Raw genomic sequence first — 22,296 nt, 5'->3', positions numbered from 1 at the left:
GCTACTTAACCTCCCACTTTTCTATAACAAGACATACTTCCTATGGGCACTGCACTAGTGTTGAAAAAAAGAATTTTTTATCTTCTATTACCATTGTTTTCTAAATAGCATGAACATATGATGGAAAATAATAGAAATGGTCTTTAAAAAGCATTATTTGAAGTTGTTGGGGTTGATGCAGGCTCCTGCAGCTACATAGTTTCCCCATTTAACAATTAATCAGAACAATGTACTAATGTAGGAGTTTGACACAGACATTTCTGGTAGGCTGAATTCCCCTTTTCAGCTATACCTCAGTGTTCCTTTATTTTTCGGGTACTGTGATAAAAACGAACAGTCTGGACCAGATGTGGCAACTAGCGTAAATGCACAAATTGAGTCCACAAACACTCAAAAAGACTGAAAAACACACAAACTAAAAACAAAAACATAGAAAATGACAACAAAAAACAAACAAAATGTGGCAAAAATATACAAAATGACAACAAAAAAAACTTAGAAACAACATAAAATGACTCCAAAACACATAGAGCAACATAAAAGCATACCAAATGAAAGTAAAATATACGAAATGACATTGATAACCCCCCAAAAACAAAAATATGGCAATAAAAACACCAAACAATCCAAACATGCACAAAATGAGAGTAAAATATACGAAAAGAGAACAAATAAAAAATGACAACAAAAATACACAAAATAACTCAAAAATACAGAAATGACCACAGAAATAACAGAAAAACATTAAAAAAAAACCCAGGAAAGCAGCAGGCCCAGACATGGTGTGTCCTAGGCTGCTGAAAACCTGCGCTGCTGAACTGGGTGAACCGCTACAAAGCATCTTCAACCTTATCCTGCAGCGAGGGAGAGTGCCCACTCTCTGGAAAACATCCTGCATTATGCCAGTTCCTAAAAAGAAATGGCCCAGTGAGCTGAATGACTTCCGACCAGTGGCACTCACTTCACACCTGATGAAGACGTTGGTTGGAGCAGCTCTTCCTCAGCCTCCTCCGACCCAAAGTGCAGCACGCCCAGGACGTCTACAGTTTGCATACCGGGAAGGTGTTGGTGTGGAGGATGCCATCCTCTACCTGCTACACCGAGCCCACTCGCACCTGGATGAAGGAGGCGGCGCAGTGGGGTTCTGTTTTTGGATTTCTCGAGCGCCTTCAATACCATCCAGCTCCTGTTGCTTCAGAACAAACTGAACAGGATGCAAGTGAACCCCTGCCTGGTTACCTGGATCTCCAGCTACCTCACCAAAAGGCCACAGTATGTCAGGCTGAAGGACACACGTCTGACACTGTGATCAGCAGCATCGGGTCGCCCCAAGATGACAGAGAGGAGGAGTACAGGTGCCTAGTGGGGGACTTTGCTGTTCAGAGCCACACCAACCATCTACATCGCAACACCTCAAAGACAAAGAAGCTGGTCATTGACTTTAGGAGGTCCAGACCAAGACTGCGACCAGTTCTGAAAGAGGGAGCTGAGGTGGAGGTTGTGGACTCCTACAAGTGCCTTGGGCTGTAGCTGGACAACAAACTGGACTGGGCAACTCACACCAACCAACTGTTCAATAAGGGACAGAGCAGGCTGTACTCCTGCGGGTGATCTACCAGTCCGTGGTAGCCAGCATCCTCTTCGCCACAGTGGTGTGCTGGGGGGAAGCATCTCAAAGAAGGACGCGTCCAGGTTGGACAAACTATTCAGGAGGGCAGGCTCTGTGGTTGGCATGAAGCTGGACTCTTTGGTGACGGTTGCAGAGAGGAGAACACTGGACAAAGGGCTGGACATTATGGAAGATGTCAGCCACCCTCTCCACACCGTCATCGTCAACCAGAGGAGCCAGTTCAGCCATAGACTTCCTTCCAAAGTGCAGAACCAACAGACTGAAGCCCTCCTTTGTCCCTCAGCTGTACAACTCCTGGGTCGGGGGGAGGAGGGGTAACAGATAGACAGAGGAGGAGCAGTAGTAGTACACAAGGTTCCTGCTGCTTAACAGAAGGTTTTCCTTGCCGCCATGATGAATTCATGTTGGGTGTGGGATACATATGTATGTGTATATACGTATATATGCATATGTGTGTATCCGTAAAATGAAGAGTCCGTCCCTAAGACTGCTCTACTGTAAAGTGTCTTGAGATACCATTGGTTATGATTTGGCGCTATACAAATAAAAGATTGATTGATTTATTGATTGATTGATAGTTGTAGTCTGTATCAACATTGTTTGTTTATTTATTATTTAGTTCTGTACATTCTGATTTTTTCTCGTATATTCTGTATTTATATGTTATTTCAACTGTGTGCTGGTATTATTTTCTGCAATGCTGCTGGAAATATAATTTCCCTGAAGGAGCCTTCTAAAGGGATTAATAAAGTGTATCTAATGTAATCTTAAATTAAAAAAAACAGCAAAAAACACAAAATGAGAGAAAATGTACAAAAAACACAAAAATTACAAAATTACTCCAAATACAACACAAAATCATAAAAAAACACACATATTGACTCCAGGAATGACAAATGACTAAGAAAATAAAAACAAATTAACAGAAAAAAATAATACAAAACAACAACTGATAAATGTTACCCATCTCTGGTCCAGGGTGTGCCCTGCTTTACATCCGATGTGAGCCAGGATAGACACCAGCAAAGTCTGTGACGCTAAAGTGAATGAAAAAGATGAGTAAATAAAGACTTGACAAATTAAAAAGAAAAAAAAAAAATATGTATATATATATATATACATATTGTGCAACTCTTACATGCCTAAAATTTTCACTTTGATACATTCTTACAAAACCATTTCATGGACACAGTTTTAAAGACTGATTTTTCAACAAACACGTGGTTTTCTTTCAGCTTGATGTTTGGTAATTCAATAATCAGGGGACAAGTGGCCCTTTGTTTGCTTTCTCCCTAACATTGTGCTGCATGCATCTGTAAATCTTTTCATATATATATATATATATATATATATATATACAGTATGTGCATGAAGGTGAAGGCAATGCGGGTCCATCTCTCCCTGATTTTTGCTCTTAATGCCATCTAAATGGTTTTTTTCTGAAAGCATGAAATCTGGTTAACTGTGGAATAACTTTGCGGATCATCCGCACCACTCGCTCATTTAGTGACAACAGAAGGTTTGTATAATCATCCAGATAAAAACCGTCCTTTCATCTAACCCCAGTCTCTTTTTGAGCGCCAGCTCTCACATGGATAGCAACCCTGCATGCAAACCAAAGATTTTTGGACTTTAAAGCATCAGCGAAAAAATGCCAAATGAATTTCTGGAGGAATTTGAGCCTTTGCTTGTAAAGGGAATCAAAGAGAAACGGCAGTCACAGGTAGGTTTTTGGGTTTTACCAAAAAACTAGATGAGTTTGCCTGGAGGGAGAAGCCTTTCTATCCATGGTGAACTGTTTGATGTTTGATGTTTGTGTTTTTCTTTCACAGTACCCTAATAAATGCCTCCTACTGGCTATGTGTGCTGCTTGTATCGGAGGAACCTTCCAGTATGGATATAATGTATCTGTCATCAACGCTCCCACAGAGGTAAAATCACAACTGCCTGTTCGTGGATACAAAGGGAGATTTATATACACTGGAAATAAAAGGTGTTAAAAAGATTCTATTTTGAAGGAGCTTTAATGAGCCGTAAAAAATGCTCCTGACATTGACCTATTGAAATGTAATAAAAAGTGACTTTGTCAACTTTTGCTAAAAACTAGTTTTAAATGCAGCAATTTATTGATTAAATAAAAGAAGAAGATATTACTTTCAGTATCAAACTTTGGTCACTAAACCTTTTCTTCAATGTGCCATGATGTAATATTCTAAAAAACTTCAAATATTCTAAAAAAGATATCTAATTTCAATAATAAGATAAATACACAAACTGACAATGAAAATACATAAAATGACCCCAAAACACACAAAATGAAAACAGAAACACACAATACTCCAAACAAAAACCTGCATTACAGTAAAGTACACAAAATGGCAACAAAAACACATCGAATGACTCCAATAACACAAAATACAAAAAAGACTCAGATTCATACATTACAGAAAAATACACAAAACGAAAAAACAAAAACATACACAAAATTACTTAAATAACTCAAATAACACGCCAAATTCCAATAAAAATAGACAAAATGACCAACAAAACCCACATACATTTCAGAAAAATACATAGAATATCAACAAAAAAAATACATGTAACATGACAAGTAATTACCCCTCAGGATATTTACCTTAGGTTTGTAAAAAAAAAAAAAATCACAGGCCTTCATTTCAGATAGACCTCAATGCTGTGTTATAACTGTCACTCTTGGTAATGTAAAAAAAGAAGAAAAAAAAAGAATAAACATTTGCATGAAAAAAACTCCAGAACAAATTTAGCTGGTCCTGATTATATCCATGCACTGATGGCTGCCAAAGTGGAGCTGTTCTCTGTTCATTCTACTGGTTATTTCTATGCAGCTAATACTGTTATATTTGCTTGGTATAAAGAAGTACTTACTATTTTTTCTTGATGAATCATGTTACATTTTCCTTTTTTTAAAGTATGTGCAAAATTTCATCAACCAAACTTGGAAGCAGCGTCACCAAACGGACATTTCGGAGAACGTTGTGGTCCTTCTGTGGTCTACCATAGTTTCTGTTTTCACTTTAGGAGGACTTCTGGGAGCAACAATCGGTAGCACCTTGTCAGTAAAGCTAGGACGGTAAGGAGGGAAACTTTGAAAAGAATCTGGGAAAACAATTTCATTTTTTTTCTCTCTGAACCAAGAAGTGACTATTTTTTATTCTTTTTGGCTGTTATAGAAAAGGAAGCCTGCTGATGAATAACATATTTGCATTATTGGCTGCTTTGGCAATGGGTCTGAGTTACTCAGTTGGGTATTTTGAATTACTCATTGTTGGGCGTTTGTTCATTGGAATAAATGCAGGTAAATATATTGTCTGTTGCTTTCATTTCTTCTTGAAAACCACATTGTACACACATGTCAGATGAATTTCAGCCTTTCATTCTATAGTCTAACTATTGTTTTTCTTTGTCATCTTTTGTTGTTGTTTGTAGGCATCGGCCTTTGTGTGCAGGCTCTGTATCTGGGGGAAATAGCACCAACATCATTACGCGGTGCCATGGGAATGGGAACCTCCATTTTCATTACTGGTGGGATCCTAACTGGACAAGTGATCGGCCTCAAGTAAATCCTCAGCAGATTTTTGTCATTTAAAGCTACTGGAGACAATTATTATTATTGTTATTTTTTTCAGATAAAGACATAGTGTTTCAATTGGGACACTCCGTACTATGCACTACAAACTCAATGAGTATACAGTATAATATCTACTATATACTATAAGTATGGTTAAGAGGATAATGATGATGAGCATTCCAACTGAAGTATATTTCCAAGTTACTCAAGATGCATTTGGAACAAACGACAAAAACCTGAAGCACACTGAGACTAAATTCTCCACCTTTGAAAGTTCTGAAACCATTTTAAGTGAGAAAGTTATGAAGTAGAATATCAACATGTGCTCATCTGATCCATAAAAATCACATACTGTATACACGTTTAATCCCAACATTTCTTAGATTTTCGGAGACCCTCCATTGTGCTACTCACTAAACTTACGGTAAACTTCAAAACAACAGTCCTATTTCTAAAAACAATAAAAAGTAATGAAAGACCAGAAGATATGCTTTTATTTTGAAATGGGGATGTTTGACTATTAGCTTGAAGACGAACCCAAGACGATTTTACATTAAGCTCGCAATGCATCATGGGGCGGTTGAGTATGACTAGTGTAACCAACGTGCATACTTCAAAAATGTCCCCATATAGTATACGCCCAGGTATTTCTCACGTTCTCAATCTTTCCATACTATCTAATGTGTAGGCATTACATACTAATTTTGACATCAGACTTAGTATGAGTAATATGTTGGTATGCAATTTCAAACACGACCATAGAGTAGGAAAAAAATTGCCACTGGACAGTTTGTTTAGTTCTCCACTGTAAACACTCCCTTAATGACATTGTCAGAAAGGTTTTGTGCCTTGCATTGTGGGATGTGGAGTCCATGTAGACAGATGCATAGAAATGTTTTCACTTAAATCTTACTGAGATTTACTGTATTTCTTCTCAGAACAAGGAGCTCAGTGATTCACTTGACACACTTTTTGTTATAGTATGTTCCAGTGACGTGTCGTGACCACTAGGCCTGGGTAGGCACGTTGCAAATCGAGACCACCAATGACAATTTCATATGTTTCTGCTGGTTAATTCAATTGAAAGCAATTTTATTTTTTGTACAGCAATTTCCAACAAAATCATCTCAATGCACTTATCAAAATATAAAATTCATAATAAGAAAGAAAAAAACCCAACAAGATCCACATGAACAAGTGTTTAGCCATCTAACAAAATCAACATCATAAATACCATTAAAGAAACAAACAATTATTTAATATAACCTCCATACTCTCCCAACAAGATATATCTCATGACACGACAGCACATCGGTTGTTTGTGCTGGAAACACAGAAACACGAAAATGGCAACAACAACTCGGAACAGCCTCAGTGAGGGGCATCCACAAAGTAAATGCTTCCTTTTGTTCCATTCACTGTGGAAAGTATGAAACATTTTCTGACCTTATCTTGCTGTAACTCAGGTGTTGGTCTCCATCTTTTAAAAGCTGTCGTTTTTCCTCAAAAAAAGTTTCTCTATCATCTCTAGCGCTGTCATCATGACTGTAGTGTTATCGCGCCCACTAGCTAGAGAACGTAACAGCAGCGGTCACATGGCATCAATTCACTAATGTACTGTGAACTTACGTATAGTATTTAGCATAGCGCGGTTACGCCCAAAGGCAGCTCTCTACGCTGCCTTTGGACGTAAATGGTTGTCATCTTGGGTACCTGACTGCGCATGCGCAAACACGTAAAAACACGCAATGGGAACGGAGGCAGAGGAGCAACGTGCCTTTGGGAGGGGGCGTGGCCTCCCTCTGCCTTACAGCGGAGTGAGACTGTGCAGCTGTTCCAGGGAATAGCGCTGTTTAGTAGTTTGGGCTATGAAACACACAAAATGCGGACACTTTCAAACTTATAGGTACTGTAGGCTATTGGAAATGGATAATAATTAAAACAAATAATCAAAATATCAATTCACCCTTGGGTAGGCACTGCCTACCTTGCCTACCCTGATGGCACGTCACTGGTTTGTTCCCAGTATTCCTCATAACCTCATTCAACGTTACACGGATTCGGATCTTTCTGTGTAAACTCCAAAATTAACAGCCGCCATTGTTTTTTCATATCTTTCAGTCTTTGAAAACACCCTAAATGTGTTGGGAAGTCATTTTAGTTTTTGGGGGCAAACACAAGAAGTCCCAGTAATAATTAAGTAAAAACACTTTTATGCATCCGTCTACCAGACTCCAAATCCAACAATGCATTGCAAGAAACTTTTCTTTAAGGTATTGATCTATGAGGCCTAAACACCATGTCTTCATCTGATTGAAAAACATTCGTCTCCAGCAGTTTTAAAAATTTTGCATGAACAAGGTTAAATTCTGATAAAAAAAATAAAGAAGTATGTTGATGTGAGTTGTATGATTGCACAGGGAGCTGCTGGGAAGAGAGGAATACTGGCCGATTCTTCTCTCCACCGTTAGCATTCCAGCACTTCTACAGCTCGTCACCCTGCCCTGGTTTCCAGAGAGCCCTCGGTACCTGCTCATTGACAAAGGAGATAAGGAGGCATGTCAAAAAGGTAAAAATAAAATAAATACTATACCATTTCATAATTCCCACATGCATTAGAAGATCATAAACAGCCTTAAAGTGTAAGTACACCCCCAGGTTTTTGCTGACCTGCCACTCGGACGAAATAAAAAAAATGCTTTGATTATGGGCGTTGCTCCTAGAGTAGTTAAGACACGCCCATTCACAGCACCCACAGTGCTGCACATTTTCACATGAAGCTGTCAATCAATGTTCACTGAGGACTGTGAGAGGAGGAAACGTGGGCTGTGTTGTTTATGTCATACTATCGTACTACTCATACTAAGTCTGACGTCAAAATTAGTATGTAGTGCGTTCACATTAGATAGTATGAAAAGATTGAGTACATGAGAAATACCTGGATGTATACTACAGTATATGGGGACATTTTTTAAGTATGCACGGTGGGCACACTAGTCATACTCAACCGCCCCATGATGCATTGCGAGTGGAATGCAAAGTCGTCCCGCTTCTGGCTTCAAGCTAAAAATCTAACATCCCCTTTTCAAACAAAAGCATCTCTGCTTGTCTTCCAGTAGTTTTTGTGAATAGGGCTCTTGTTTTGAAGTTAGCCTTCGAAATGTTGGCATGAAATGCAGTTGCATTTTTGCATTAGCTGCCCCACCAGATGTCGCTGTTGTGCAGAGGAGAATTATGCTCATCTGTGTTAGACACAATTATGTTGTGCAACAAAATTAAACTTAGCAAACTTTGTTTGCCAAATAAAATGTTGAAAGATTTCATTTGCAGTGTGTATTTCTTCTCTAGACTTGTTTGCAATATTGTTCTGTGTGGATGGGCTCAATGCACACTATAGCTTGGCCAGTGGGGCCTGACAGCCAGGGCCTAAGACACTTTCCTATTGGTCAATTTGGTATGAGGCATGTACAAGGCATCACTAGCTTAGCTTGTCTTGTATTGGATGTGTGCCGTTAACTCTGTGAGTTCTGCATTGTGTTGTTATTGCCATGTTGTTGTTGCAGTATTGAGTATTTGATCTTGGGAGAGCTTTAACACTTTTCTTTGGAACATAAGATTTTATGTCAGATTGTTATGTGATTCTAGACGACATTACAGATCTGGGATTTTGTCATCAAATGTGTTGTGATCTCCTCTCTTACTGCATTTTATGTGTTGTGATTATATATATACACAGTCTCCGCCAAAAGTTTTGGAACGGCAAGGTCAATTTCTTTGTTTTTGTTGTATACTGAAGACATTTGGGTTTCAGATCAAAACATGAATATGCGAATATTCCAGCTTTTATTTTATGGTATGTACATCTAGATATGTTAAAGGTGACATATTATGAAAAATTATCACCTTTTAAAACAGTTCCCTGTGGTCAAAATGGCATATCTGTGCTGGTGTTTGATCATGACATAACATTAATTAAGCAACAGAAGAGGTTTAATACCCTGTAAAAACAAATTCTGTGATAGTGCTCTGTTTTGGGGGGGTGTGTCCCTGGATTTGCATAGACCCCCCCCCCCCCCCCCCTTCCCTGCCTCTTCCTTCACTGTGTGTAGAGCTGAGGCAGCAGCCTCTCCCTCCCACTCCGCTATAGTGACACGGCTGCAGTGCTGAGTGAACTCATCCTTTAATAAGTTGATCATTTACATCGTAAAAGCGGCGCTGTTAATGATAAGTGCTCGGAGAAGTGATCAGCTCTCTCTCCCCTGTCACCCAGCTTTGCACACTCACTTTCTCCTCCTCCTCTGCTTTTATAACTACAGGAATAGTGCATTTAAGCTGATACTCATTTGTTATGTTCAACTGCTGCCTCAATTGTGTCACAAACACGTTAGATCAGCAATACAAGGCGATATAACAGGTACTGGAGGTGGAGTCCCCGAGTGGAGTTACCAGTGGATTGGAGTGTATTTTCTTCACTTGAGATGTCACAAACTCAGAAAATTGGAAATGGAGCAATTTTCTCTGTGTTGTAAAACTTATACAGACCACAAACAAAAGGCTGGATGGTTTTATTTCACATTTAGTGTGCTGGTGGACACTCAAGTTACCTCATATGTGATAAAAAAAAAAATGTTTTTAAAAAAGCTGCAAAAGTGGATTTTTCATAATATGTCCCCTTTAAACAACTCAGGACAGAGCACCTTTTGTTTGAACCCTTACATCTAGATGTAGGTACCATGAAATAAAAACTAGAATTCTGAACTTTTGTCTCTTATTCATGTTGTGATCTGAAACCCAAATGTCTTCAGTATACAACAAAAACAAAGGAATTGACCTTGTCGTTTCAATAACTTTGGAGGGGACTGTGTGTATATATATCACACCACTGCCTACCTCATACAATGATGAGAGACAATGAAATGACTGACATGCCGACTCAGACGTCGCCCGGCCAAACAAGGTCTGCATCAGGTGCTGGGGAACTAGAGCACCTTGATGAAAAATGGGCTACTGGAACAAGACTGAAATGGGCGAGATGCGATAACAGGGCTCTGTTGGAATGCTACTACTCCAGTAACCCTAGTCAGATGGGCTACATGCAAAGGATGTGGGAGAAATGATTACTACAAAACCCACAGTCCAAACTACTAGTAACTCAGTGTTCCAACATCCACAAAAGGCAACTGCATCCAACTATTGGTCAATAACCTGCCTCTCCACAACATTGAAGCTCATGTCTGGCATCATAGATGGATCAATACATGAGCACAGTCCATAAGAGAATCGGTAAAAATACCAGAGGTGCCAAACACCAGCTCCTGGTTTACAGAACAGTCTCTAGGGACTGCAGGACCCGAAACACTAACCTTAGCACTGCCTGGATTGATTACAAGAAAGCCTATGACTCAATGCCACATACTTGGATCATTGAATGCTTGGAGCTATACAACATAAACAGGACTCTAAGAGCTTTCATTGCAAACTCAATGAGGTTGTCGAAAACCACCCTTGAGGCCAATGACAAGCCACTTGCACAAGTTTCCATCAAATGTGGCATATACCAAGGAGACTCCCTGTCCCTACTGCTGTTCTGCATAGGCCTGAACGGCGCCACCATCAGTCACCTCCTCTACATGGATGACATCAAGCTGTACGCTAACAATGAGCGAGACATAGACTCACTGATCCATACCACCCGGATATACAGCACAGACATTGGGATGTCATTTGGACTAGAGAAGTGTGGTTGGATGGTGACTAAGAGAGGGAAGGTAGTCCACACAGAAGGGGACTCACTCCCAGAAAGAACAATAGCAGACATTGAGGACAGTTACAAGTACCTCGGAATCCCACAAGCAAATGGCAACCTCGAAGAGGTGACAAGGAAAGCGGCTACGGCCAAATACCTCCAACAAGTAAGGCATGTCCTAAGAAGCCAGCTCAATGGCATGAACAAGTCCCGGGCAATAAACAGCTACGCCCTGCCAGTAATCAGATACCCTGCAGGAATACTAAGCTGGCCAAAGGATGAGATACAGACCACAGATGTTAAGACACAAAAGCTTCTAACCATGCATGGAGGGTTCCACCCCAAATCCAGCACCCTGAGACTGTACGCTAGCCGTAAGGAAGGAGGCCGAGGACTAATGAGCGTGAGAGCCACTATCCAGGATGAAACATCCAAGATCCATAAGTACATCAAGGACAAGGCTCCAACAGATGACGTGCTCAGTGAATGTCTCAGACAATAGAGAACAGAAGATGAGGTGCTGGAGGTTCCGTCATGGGAGGACAAGCCCCTACATGGGATGTACCACCGAAACATAACAGAAGTGGTGGATATCAGGACATTGTATCAATGGCTAGACAGAGCTGATCTGAAGGACAGCACAGAGGCACTCATCATGGCTGCACAGGAGCAGGCCTTGAGCACCAGAGCAATAGAGGCCCAGATCTACCACACCAGACAAGACCCCAGGTGTAGACTGTGCAAAGAGGTCCCTGAGACAATCCAGCACAGAACTGCAGGGTGTAAGATGCTGGCAGGGAAAGCTTACATGGAGCGCCATAACCAAGTGGCTGGTATAGTGTACAGGAACATCTGTGCAGAGTATGGGCTGGAAACCCCAATGTCAAAGTGGGAAACACCTCCAAAGGTGGTAGAAAATGACCGAGCTAAGATCCTGTGGGATTTCCAGATACAGATGAACAGAATGGTAATGGCGAACCAACCGGACATTGTGGTGGTGGACAAAGAGCAGAGGAAAGCCGTTGTGGTTGACATAACAATACCGTGTGACTGCAACATCAGGAAAAAGGAACATGAGAAACTAGAAAAAACCAGGGGCTCAGAGAAGAGCTGGAGAAGGCCTGGAGGGTGAAGGCATCAGTGGTGCCCGTGGTCGTCGGGGCACTCGGGGCTGCGACCCCCAAACTGGAAGAGTGGCTACAGCAAATGCCAGGAAATACATCATACATCTCGGTCCAGAAAAGTGCAGTGCAAGGGACAGCAAAGATACTGCACAGAACCCTCAAGCTCCCAGAGGACCCGAGCTTGAAGGAAAAAGAGACCGCCCGCGGTGGGTGAGGAAGAGTTTTTTTTTAATATACATAATGTACATTTATATACTGTATATTTGAATTACATCAGATTTTCTTGCATGAATATTGTGTGGTTCCACCAGAATTCCCATACCAAAATATCCACTAATGAAATGTGTTTCCGCGAGTTTTATGGATAAAATGGCCACATGTTGATATTCTACTTGGTTTTTGTTGTCGTAGGTTCGAAATGCATGTTGGGAAACTTGGAAGTATACTTCAGTGCCATGATCGTCATACTAATATACTCATTCAGCTTGTTGTGTATAGTACGGAGTGTGGCATTTCCAAAACAGCCCTTCTTTTTCTTTCTTGGTTATTGGTGTGTTTCAACCAACTTGAACAGGTCCATATTGCCAGCTACTCTACATGTTTTATTCATTACTTTCTCACTCTACACTTTCCGAGCAGAACTCTGAAGTATTCTGATCTTGCACAGCTTCGAACTTAGCCCCCCATCTTTTATAGGAGAGGCGGGACTATCGGGTCCAAAAAGACGTCACTAATCCAATCTCAGCCAATGGCAGAATTCAATTGCAATAGCCAGCATTCAACCCATAGAGGACAGTCACTGACATTTTACAACTAAAAACGCTACATTTAAATATTCAGACTTAAATGTGAAGAGTGGGACTAGGATAAATAAATTGTATTATTTCATACCAAATCATATACAGTATGTATTCAGCAAAAAAAAAAAAAAGTGTTTTTAGGGTGGACTTACACTTTAAAGGCTATTTTTGGCCATTATTTAAAGAATAAAAACTCTCTTCTTCAGATCCCAAGATCGGATTCAGAGATAGTATCTCTCTGCTTGACTGTGAGGTCAAGCACGTGAGAACATATTAGTGATAGACCAACGATATGAGAAATGAATACATTAGTCTGGTGTTAAGGTTCTAAGAAATCTCCTGATATGATTCACAAAAAAGGACAACAAACATGTGAAACAATTACAAGCTTGACAGAAAACCTAAAGTCATTGAATCATGTGTTTTTCCGCCTGCAGCGCTCAGACAACTGCACGGTTCAACTGACAGTGAAAGGGAATGGGAGGATATAGAGAAGGAGAAGAATAACCTAGCGGGTCTCCAGACCAAGAAACCCTGGCAGCTTTTTACAGACGGCAGCATACGTTGGCAGCTCGTCACTGTTCTTCTGCTCAGCGCTGCTCAACAGCTCAACGGTGTCAACGCTGTACGTAAGAACCCAACCTGGGAAATTCACACATTTTTATTAAATGCAGGTTTTTTTACCTTTTTTTGTACTAATTTTCCCATATTATGTGTAGATTTACTTCTATGCAGAGTATGTGTTTAAGCGATCTGGCATCCCCAACGATAAGATACCATATGTGACTCTTGGCACCGGTGCCTGTGAATGCATCACTGCTTTAACATGCGTAAGTGCAAGTTTCATGTTCAAATTTTACACTGGAGTAAATCAAAATGTAAATCAGACATAGGCAACTGAGGGCTCAGGGGCTACATGTGGCTCTCAGTCTAATTTTGTTCCATCCCTAAAGTAAATCCAAAAACCCATATTATGTCAGAAAAGTATGGACAAAATATACTACAAAACCAAACACAAGATTTACTCCAAAAAGACATTAAACGAAAAATGAAAACAAATGACTACACAAAATGAAAGCAATGCTCAAACTGACAATAGAATTGCACAAATGACGCCATCAACACAAAATGACAGAAAAATACACAAAATACAAAAACAGATCATAAAATGCACAGAACGACTCCAAAAATGCACAAAATAACACAGAAAAAAACACATAATAGAAAAACAGAAACACACAATTCGACTCCAATAACACACAAAAATATAAAAAATCATTAAAAAAAATTACTCTAAAATATGGCATAGGCAACTGGGGGTGACATGCAGCCCTCAATTTAATTTGTGTGGCCCCCAAACTAAATGCACAAAGTGTCTTCAAAAACCCAAGATATGCCAGAAAGGTAGACAAAATCTACTTCAAAAACATACAAGACGACTACAAAAATACAGAAATGACTACGAGATGCACAAAAATAACAAGAAAAACACATAAAACAACAAAAACACAAATTGAGAGAAAAATACACAAACAATTAAAGCCACACAAACCTTTGTCGTTTCCAACATTAATGCTCAGGTTGGTCACTATTCTAAATTATGACATGAATGATGATAATATTACACTTAGATCAGATACATTCACATTTTTGTGGCCCAGCTGTGAATAAAGCTGCCCATCTCTAATCTATATGTTCAGAGGTGCACACTGTCATATTGTAATTATCGATTTAAAAATGTAATGAAGCAGAATTATGGCAATTAACGCTGCATCAATTACAATAGTTCACTTAGTGTTTGTACATTTAAAATAAATCAAAGATGAGATTATAACTTTAAATAGATCATTGGTTAAAGAAGTTTTCAGGTTTCTTTTTAAATCTGACAGCATGGGAGTTAAAGACATACCAAAGATATTCACAAAATGTCTCCAAAGACCCACGATACGCCAGAAAAGTAGACAAAATTTATTCAGAAACATACATGACGATTACAAAAATACTGAAAAATTTGGTTTGAAGGTTTGAAATCTGACAGCATGAGAGGTAAAATGTAAAAACAAAAATACACCAAAATGACTTTAAAAACACAAAACAACAAATACGTGAACAAATTAAAGAAAAAAGTACAAAACGACAACAAAAACACACAAAATGTCTCCAAAAATCCATGATATGCCAGAAAAGTAGACAAAATGTACTCAAAAAACATTAGAGAAATATACAAAAGAGCATCAAATAGCGAAACGTTTCTCTGACAATGACAGAAGAGATTTAAAAATATATATATATATGAACTTTTATTACATCTAGGAGTGCCTGTAGGCTAAAATTAAACTAATCTAACTTTTCTTGTTGTTGCTGATTAAAGTTAGAATATCTTTAATGGTGTCAAACACACAAACAATGCAATCGACATTCTTTCAAAGGCTTAAGTTGCTGTAGAATGTGTGTTTCGCTTGGGTCTTGTGATATGGTGTGTGTGTGTGTGTGTGTGTGTGTGTGTGTGTGTGTGTGTGTGTGTGTCTCTCTCTCTCACAGGGAATGCTCGTTGAATGTTTAGGAAGGAAGGTTCTCATCACAGGAGGATACACACTAATGGGTATCTGCTGCATTTTATTCACCCTCACGCTCACATTCCAGGTGATTAGTGACAATCAAACCATGTGAGCTCTGCAGTATGTACAGCGTGTGTGTGTGTGTGTGTGTAAATGTGTGTGTATTCCTTATAGGATGCGAGCCCAGTTGTTCCATACTTGAGCGTGGTCTGTGTTTTTGCTTTTATCCTGAGTTTCGGCTTGGGACCTGGTAAGTGAATACATCTGTGGTGTGACAGCTTATATTTTCCTTCAATTTGACCCCATTCAATGTTTATCATTCAAAAAATAATTGACTTTTTTTTTTTTTTACTTCATATTTCATGACGTTTCCTAATTTAATGAGTGCAATTGATGAAACAAAACATATGTATCATGAAGATGTGTATTTTTTTTTAAATTCTTCTTTTGTTTTTCCAGGGCTGACCACTGTACTTTATTTACTCGATTCTAACTTTAACAATGTTTTCTGCAAAACCTTTAAACCAAAAACATTATGTTGGTACACACTCATTTTGATGTGGTGGCTTTTTCCATTAAAACAGAACTTTATATTTTGTGATGAATGCCATGATTTGGCACTATTACATACAGAAAGTTGAATTGAACAATAATACTAAACACAAATGTGACAAATCAGAAGCAATATGTACTGTAGATGAGTTGATATTCTAACCATGTACTGGTAATGTGAAGATATTTTTTTTCAATGTGCTGGACACATATTGCAAGCTTTGGTGTTCCTCTGGGGTCAATTTGACCCCAAGCTGTTTTAGCTGTGGAAAATGTGTCTGTCTGTGTGTGACCCAGTTGTGAGCTTACATCCTCACACCTGCAGGTGCACAGTTGATACTTTTGAAGTTAATACCGTATTTTCCGGGCTATTGATTGCACCGCTGTATTGGCCGCATTCCAAGTATTTAGCAATTTTCCAAGAAAAATTCACTTAAAGGCCACTTCGAGACATAGGCTGCACCCTATTGACTGATGGGGGTGCCCTTCAAACGACTCGACCAGTCAGAATGGGCAGGTAGGCAGGCTGCTATACTCCCGCGTTAGCGAAGGTTTTCGTATGTTTCTGTGTATTCTGATCAGTTTCAACGGACGAGTTTCCATCTCCACATAAAGTCACTTCCTCACTGCATATCAGTCCATTTACAGCTTTTATGGCCAATTTTTACTGGACCCAGACTGACACACCGCTCCGGCCGCTCCCATCCACCATTGCCTCAGCAGCGATCACGCCAGTCCCGACTCCCGAATTATTTTATACATGAATAAAAACAAATATTCAACAGATGTATGACTTCTGCTGTCACTCGCTGCCACGCAATTTCCCTCCACGATCGGACACCGTCCCGTATAAGGACCATGACGCCTCCATCCTCTTATTAAAGCTGTGAGTGCATCACTTTCTCACATTATCCGAACCTTGTTTCTGAACGTTGAGTTCACCGTGATGTTCAGTGGCTGTTACAGGTCAGTTATTCCGCTGTAGGGGGGACTGTTAGTAATATTTTGCCTCCTGAAACCCGCTTTCACTGAACAAGTGTGCGAATGACTGAAAAATCTACACATAAAGAGCACTGCTGCATTGGCCCTCAACTTTTAAGGAAAAAAAATAACGTCCTCTACGTCGGAAAATAAGGTACATAATTTAGCAAAAGGTGTCATAATTTAGAAACTTTTTAAAGTTTTTTTTTAAATCTTCAAGTAAGTGTTGATGATATTTTAGATACACTAACTCTAAAACTAAAAGTTTGACCTGATGGTGGCACTGCAGGAAAGGTCATATCATCACCACAACCAATAGGGTTCAAACTCTTGTGGTCTTTAATGTCAGCAAAGTTGAGAATATTTGGATGAAAACTATTCAAGATAAAGAAATTTTAAATGAAAAATTTGGCCTGATGGTGGCGCTAGAGAACAGGTCAAGGTTTCATTATCGAGCCCTTATTTATGTATTCAACAAATAAACAAAGTGACCGACACAAAAACTTGGTCAGTAATTTTCTGAAAATAATTTACTGGAAGCAGAAATCCACAGGGTAAAATGTGTTAGTAATATTTGAGGATAATAGGAGGGTTAACCATCCTATACAATGTTGTCTGTTCTTCTTCTGTGAAGGTGGCGTGACAAACATTTTGACAACTGAGCTGTTTACGCAGAACGCGCGGCCTGCGGCGTACATGCTCACAGGGACAGTGAACTGGCTCAGCTTCTTCTTTATTGGCCTCCTTTTCCCTTTCCTTGTGGTACGTACCCCGATATTTATTATAAGTGCGGATGCAGGAGGCACCATTTATTATAATTATTAATCTGCTTGGGTCTTACTCCTACTACTCCCACATTTTTTAACCGATTTCAACAAGTTTGGTGTCAAAATTTGCATATCATTTCTGGCATTTATGCTATGTATTTCCTTTTCTCCAACTTTTCAACTTTTTAATTTGGTTTCATTTTCTCATCCACATCAGATATTTTCAAGAACTTAAGCCCTCAACTTGGAAGTCTCTGTTTACTTTCAGCTAATACATTCAACCCTTTTCAACCTTTTTCAAACTTTTAAATGTTCTTTCATTTTTTAGATTGTTTCAGATCCTTCAATGGTTCATTGGCTAGGCTAATACTAGGTTAGTGCTAATGCTAGGCAAATGCTAATCCAGTGTTAGGTTAATGCTAAGCTATTGTTAGGTTAATGTTTAGCTAATGCTAGGTTAATGCAATTGCTAGGTTAATCCTCATGATAGCTAATGCTAGGTTAATATTGATGCTAGGTAATGCTAATTAACGTTAATTCTAGCTAGGGTTGCCAACTTTCCCAAGACCAAATAAGGGACAGAAATTTTTCACCGGTAATAAGTGCCACATAAGACTGACATTTCTTAATTTATACATGACATTGAAAAAAAATCTATATTTAACACATTTTTGATAATACTTAGGCAAAAAAAAATTTCAAACCTTTATTATTATTATTATTATTATTATTAACTGGACCTTCACATACATATTAAACACACAATCAATACATAAAAACTTTTCAATAGCAACTGAGGAGAACTTTAAACTCACCAAGTCTACTTCTTCCAAGGATACTTTTTGCTGCTCCTGATGGATTCCAACAGTCGTTTGTCTGTTTGCACGACCCAGAAAAAGTCTTTGCATGGAAAGCCACAATTCACAGATATCTGAAGTTCATTTTTGATTAGAGAAAAAATGCTCTCAGTGAAAGCATTTGAGCCTGGCACACTGAGGACAAATGAGACAATCCTGAACATGTTGGTCAGGTTTGCCTTTCCAGTGTTTTGGAAAACTGCCATCCACTTCTCATTTGTGGTTTTGGTAGTATCCTGTTTGGCTTTCTGCATTTCCTCCCGGCTCGCACAAAATTCGTCATAAAGTTCATCCATACTGACAATCCCTGTCATTTTCAGGGCAGCCACCACTTGTTCCAGGTCAGTGAAGGTGAGCTCCTCATAGAGTCCAATAGGTTTGAGTTTCATCATAACAATCTCCGGTGAAAAGTCAAACCACTTGTCAATGTAAGAGATGACCGAGTCATAGAACTTCATAAAGTCCTGTTGCTGCTTGGACCTTTGAGCTGGCAGTCGTCTGTCCATGAGCTGTTTGGTCTGGTATCCAAAAAAGCTCTCTCGTTTCCGCTGCATCATCTTAGCTTTGAACTTCTGGATTTCTTCAAAAACATCTGTGATGCAAAGTTTCGTTTCCTCCAGTTTTTACACAAGTTGTTCAAAAACACAACCCACATTGTGGAAGAAGCACAGATAAATCTCGACCTCTTCAGTTTTTTCTTCATCATCAAAAATCTGCTTAAGCACCACAGGACAAGTACCATCAAGGGACCTAAAGTATCCAGTCAGAGCAGGCCGGCTTTGCAGGAGTCGGTCAACTGCTGGATGAAGAGAGAGCCATCTTGTGCAAACGTGACACAGAATTTCACGCCATTCAATGTCAACAAAGTCAAAAAATGTCCGCAATTCTTCTCTTCTAGAAGCAGACACTGAAAAGTGGCTGTAGATTTTTAAAACAACTGTCTCAATATCCACCGACAGCTGATCACAGGCATGCTTACAAGTGTTATGAGCTACTGTATATGAGCTGGACAGTTTGCTTTCAGAATACGATTGTTTGAATGTTTGAATAACTGATGAATGGAGTTATGTTTGCCATAGTTGACATTAGCATTATCTGCTGCATAAGCAATGATATGACTGGTGTCCAGCTCATGCTTTTCCAGGCAGTTTATTAGTGTATTATAAATGCCACTAGCAGTTTCATTACCGTCTTCATAAAAGTCCAGTAACTTGCACTGAACTCCTTCAGACATGGAGAAATATCTGACACACACTGGAAACATTTTTCTATTTCCCTTGTTTGAGGCATCAGTTGCAACTGAGAAATATACAGGCTCACCTTCAGTGGAGGAAAGATTATCCAATATATCCCCCACAGTCTTTGGTCCCAAAACATTCATAGTAATCATCGCAGCTTTCGTTCGTCCCATGTGCATCTTCTTCACAATGTTTGAGTCATTGAACAGTGCGCCGTTGAGCTTAACCAGACAGTCAGTGCTGCTGTAGCTTTGTCCATGTTTAACTGTATGGTACACATACGCGGCTTCACTTGCAGCAATCTGGTCATTTACTGCTGTTGATGTGGCAAAGAATGTACTATTATTACTAGCATCTTTAGCTAATGTTGCCTTCTTATGCATTTCTGTGGATGCATGTTGAGTCAGGTCATTTTCACCTCCATGGCTAATTGAAAACTCATGTCGGCACAAAGTGCAAAAAGCTTTTGTCGCATCACCGCTGACTGGCTTTATTCGTGTCTTTTTTGCCTCCCACTGCTTGTTGAAGCTGCAAAGTCTTTTCTTCTTAGCTGGGCCTGGTTTATCCATATTTGAGCGCTCGGCACGTGGCACCACCAAACTGCATCCCACGATGGCGTTACTAATTATTGGAATTGCTTCTAATAAATCAGTACCTTACCTTAGAAATTAGTACAAGGGGGGCATCTATTGGTTGGAGTAGTACACTGCAGTCCATATCCGGGACAAGGTGAGTCCCGTATAGGGACAAACCAATTAAGGTTCAAATATGGGGTGTCCCGGCGAATACGGGACAGTTGGCAACCCTAATGCTAGCTAATGTTAATTATACGCTAAATCTAGCTCATGCTAAAGCTAATTAATGTTAATGCTAGGCTAATGCTAATGCAGTGTTCGACGACATGGGTCAGAACCTATATCTTCACTTGCATTGTATTCAGGAAATGCGATTGTTAATTCACTGTTTTATTTACCTAACAGTTTTGGGGGAAAAAACTACAAAAATACTAATATTACAAGGGTCAACATAGGAAACACATACCGTAAACGTTTCATTTGATATCATTTGTCTTTGATTCCCACAGATCGGACTACAGCAGTACTGCTTCCTCGTGTTCTTGGTTGTCTGCTTCCTGGTTTCAATCTACATTTTCTTTGTTATTCCTGAAACCAAGAACAAAACCTTCCTTGAAATTCAGAACGAGTTCAAGTCAGGACGGAAGAAAAAGCTCTCCTACTACGGCGAAGAAATCGGAGCAAACCTCCTCTCAACATCTGTATGAAAGTACGCAGGATGGATCTAGGCTTCTGTTCCTCTCTTACTGTGTGTGGACGTATGAGGGAACACAGAGGATTAGCTTTGGAACAAACTCCTTAATTATACTGTGAACCAGCCGTTGGCAACTGGCAGCCTGGGGGCCACAAGTTGTGCGGTCATCAAAGAAAATCCCAAAATGACTCGAACTCACACAAAATGACAACAAAAATACATAAGATTATAGAAAAATACAATGTATTTATAAATGTATTACAATACAATAAAAATTACACAAAATGACAATTAAAAATGCACAAGATGACAACGAAAAGCCTAAATCACTACAAAACGCAAAAAATGACAAGGAAATTTTCACAAAAAGAACACAAAATAACAACAAGCTCACACAAAATGAAATAAAATATATAAAATGACAACTAAAATACAACCAAATTACTCAACAAAAAAAACCAAACACATAATGACAAAAATAAATACACAAAATTATAGGAAAATTATAAAACCACAACGAAAAAATACAGAATGACTCAAAAAAAAACAGCAAAACAACACACCCAAAATTAGCGATCAATACACAAAACAACAAAATGAAGTATTCAAAATGACTCTAAAAACATACAAAATGACAATTAAAAAAAAAAAAAAAAATTACAAAATGAATCCAAAAACACAAACAGCACACACAAACTGAAAGAAAAATGTACAAAAATGACAACTAAAATACAACTAAATAACTCAAAAAAAGCACACATAATGACAAAAATAAATACACAAAATGATAGGAAAATTACAAAACCACAACAAAAACATACTCAATGACTCCAAAACCCCCCAACAAAATGACACACTCAAAATGAGCAAACAACACACAAAACAACAAAAAAGGATTCAGCCTGACTCCAAAAACACACAAAATAACAAGAAAAAAAATCTAAAAACACAAAACAACAACAAGCACACACAAAATGAAAGAAAAAACAAATTGAGAATTAAAATAGAACTAAATGACTCCAAAAAAAAAAAACACATTGTGACAATAATAAATACACAAAATGAGAAGAAAAAAAAAAACACAAAATAAATGCAAAAAAACAAACAGATAACAAGCACACAAAATTAAAGAAAAATATACAAAATGACAACAAAAACATACTAAAT

At 39.0% G+C, this 22,296-nt stretch overlaps 1 protein-coding gene across 1 annotated transcript; it reads left to right on the top strand.

The window, feature by feature from the left end:
• The first annotated feature begins 3,216 nt into the window (after positions 1-3,216).
• On the top strand, positions 3,217-21,496 carry slc2a11b (solute carrier family 2 member 11b). The gene is made up of 12 exons (XM_028457760.1): positions 3,217-3,353; positions 3,463-3,561; positions 4,579-4,739; positions 4,840-4,964; positions 5,096-5,225; positions 7,658-7,806; positions 13,345-13,532; positions 13,627-13,737; positions 15,449-15,550; positions 15,640-15,715; positions 17,633-17,760; positions 20,945-21,496. Exons 1-12 carry the CDS (start codon positions 3,282-3,284, stop codon positions 21,140-21,142), a joined length of 1,539 nt encoding a protein of 512 aa, XP_028313561.1. The 5' UTR covers positions 3,217-3,281; the 3' UTR covers positions 21,143-21,496.
• The last annotated feature ends 800 nt before the right edge of the window (positions 21,497-22,296 follow it).

This window comes from Gouania willdenowi, chromosome 9 (genome assembly GCF_900634775.1).
Source record: "Gouania willdenowi chromosome 9, fGouWil2.1, whole genome shotgun sequence".
Taxonomy (NCBI): domain Eukaryota; kingdom Metazoa; phylum Chordata; class Actinopteri; order Blenniiformes; family Gobiesocidae; genus Gouania; species Gouania willdenowi.
The sequence above is the reverse complement of the archived record's forward strand: the minus strand, read 5'-3'. Positions and strand labels throughout refer to the sequence as shown.

Excerpts from the sequence above, each read along its gene's own strand:
- slc2a11b (XM_028457760.1), top strand. The coding sequence starts at position 3,282 with ATGCCAAATGAATTTCTGGAGGAATTTGAGCCTTTGCTTGTAAAGGGA. Across the intron at positions 3,562-4,578 it reads TCATCAACGCTCCCACAGAG|TATGTGCAAAATTTCATCAA; the intron begins GTAAAATCACAA and ends CTTTTTTTAAAG. Across the intron at positions 4,740-4,839 it reads TTGTCAGTAAAGCTAGGACG|AAAAGGAAGCCTGCTGATGA; the intron begins GTAAGGAGGGAA and ends TGGCTGTTATAG.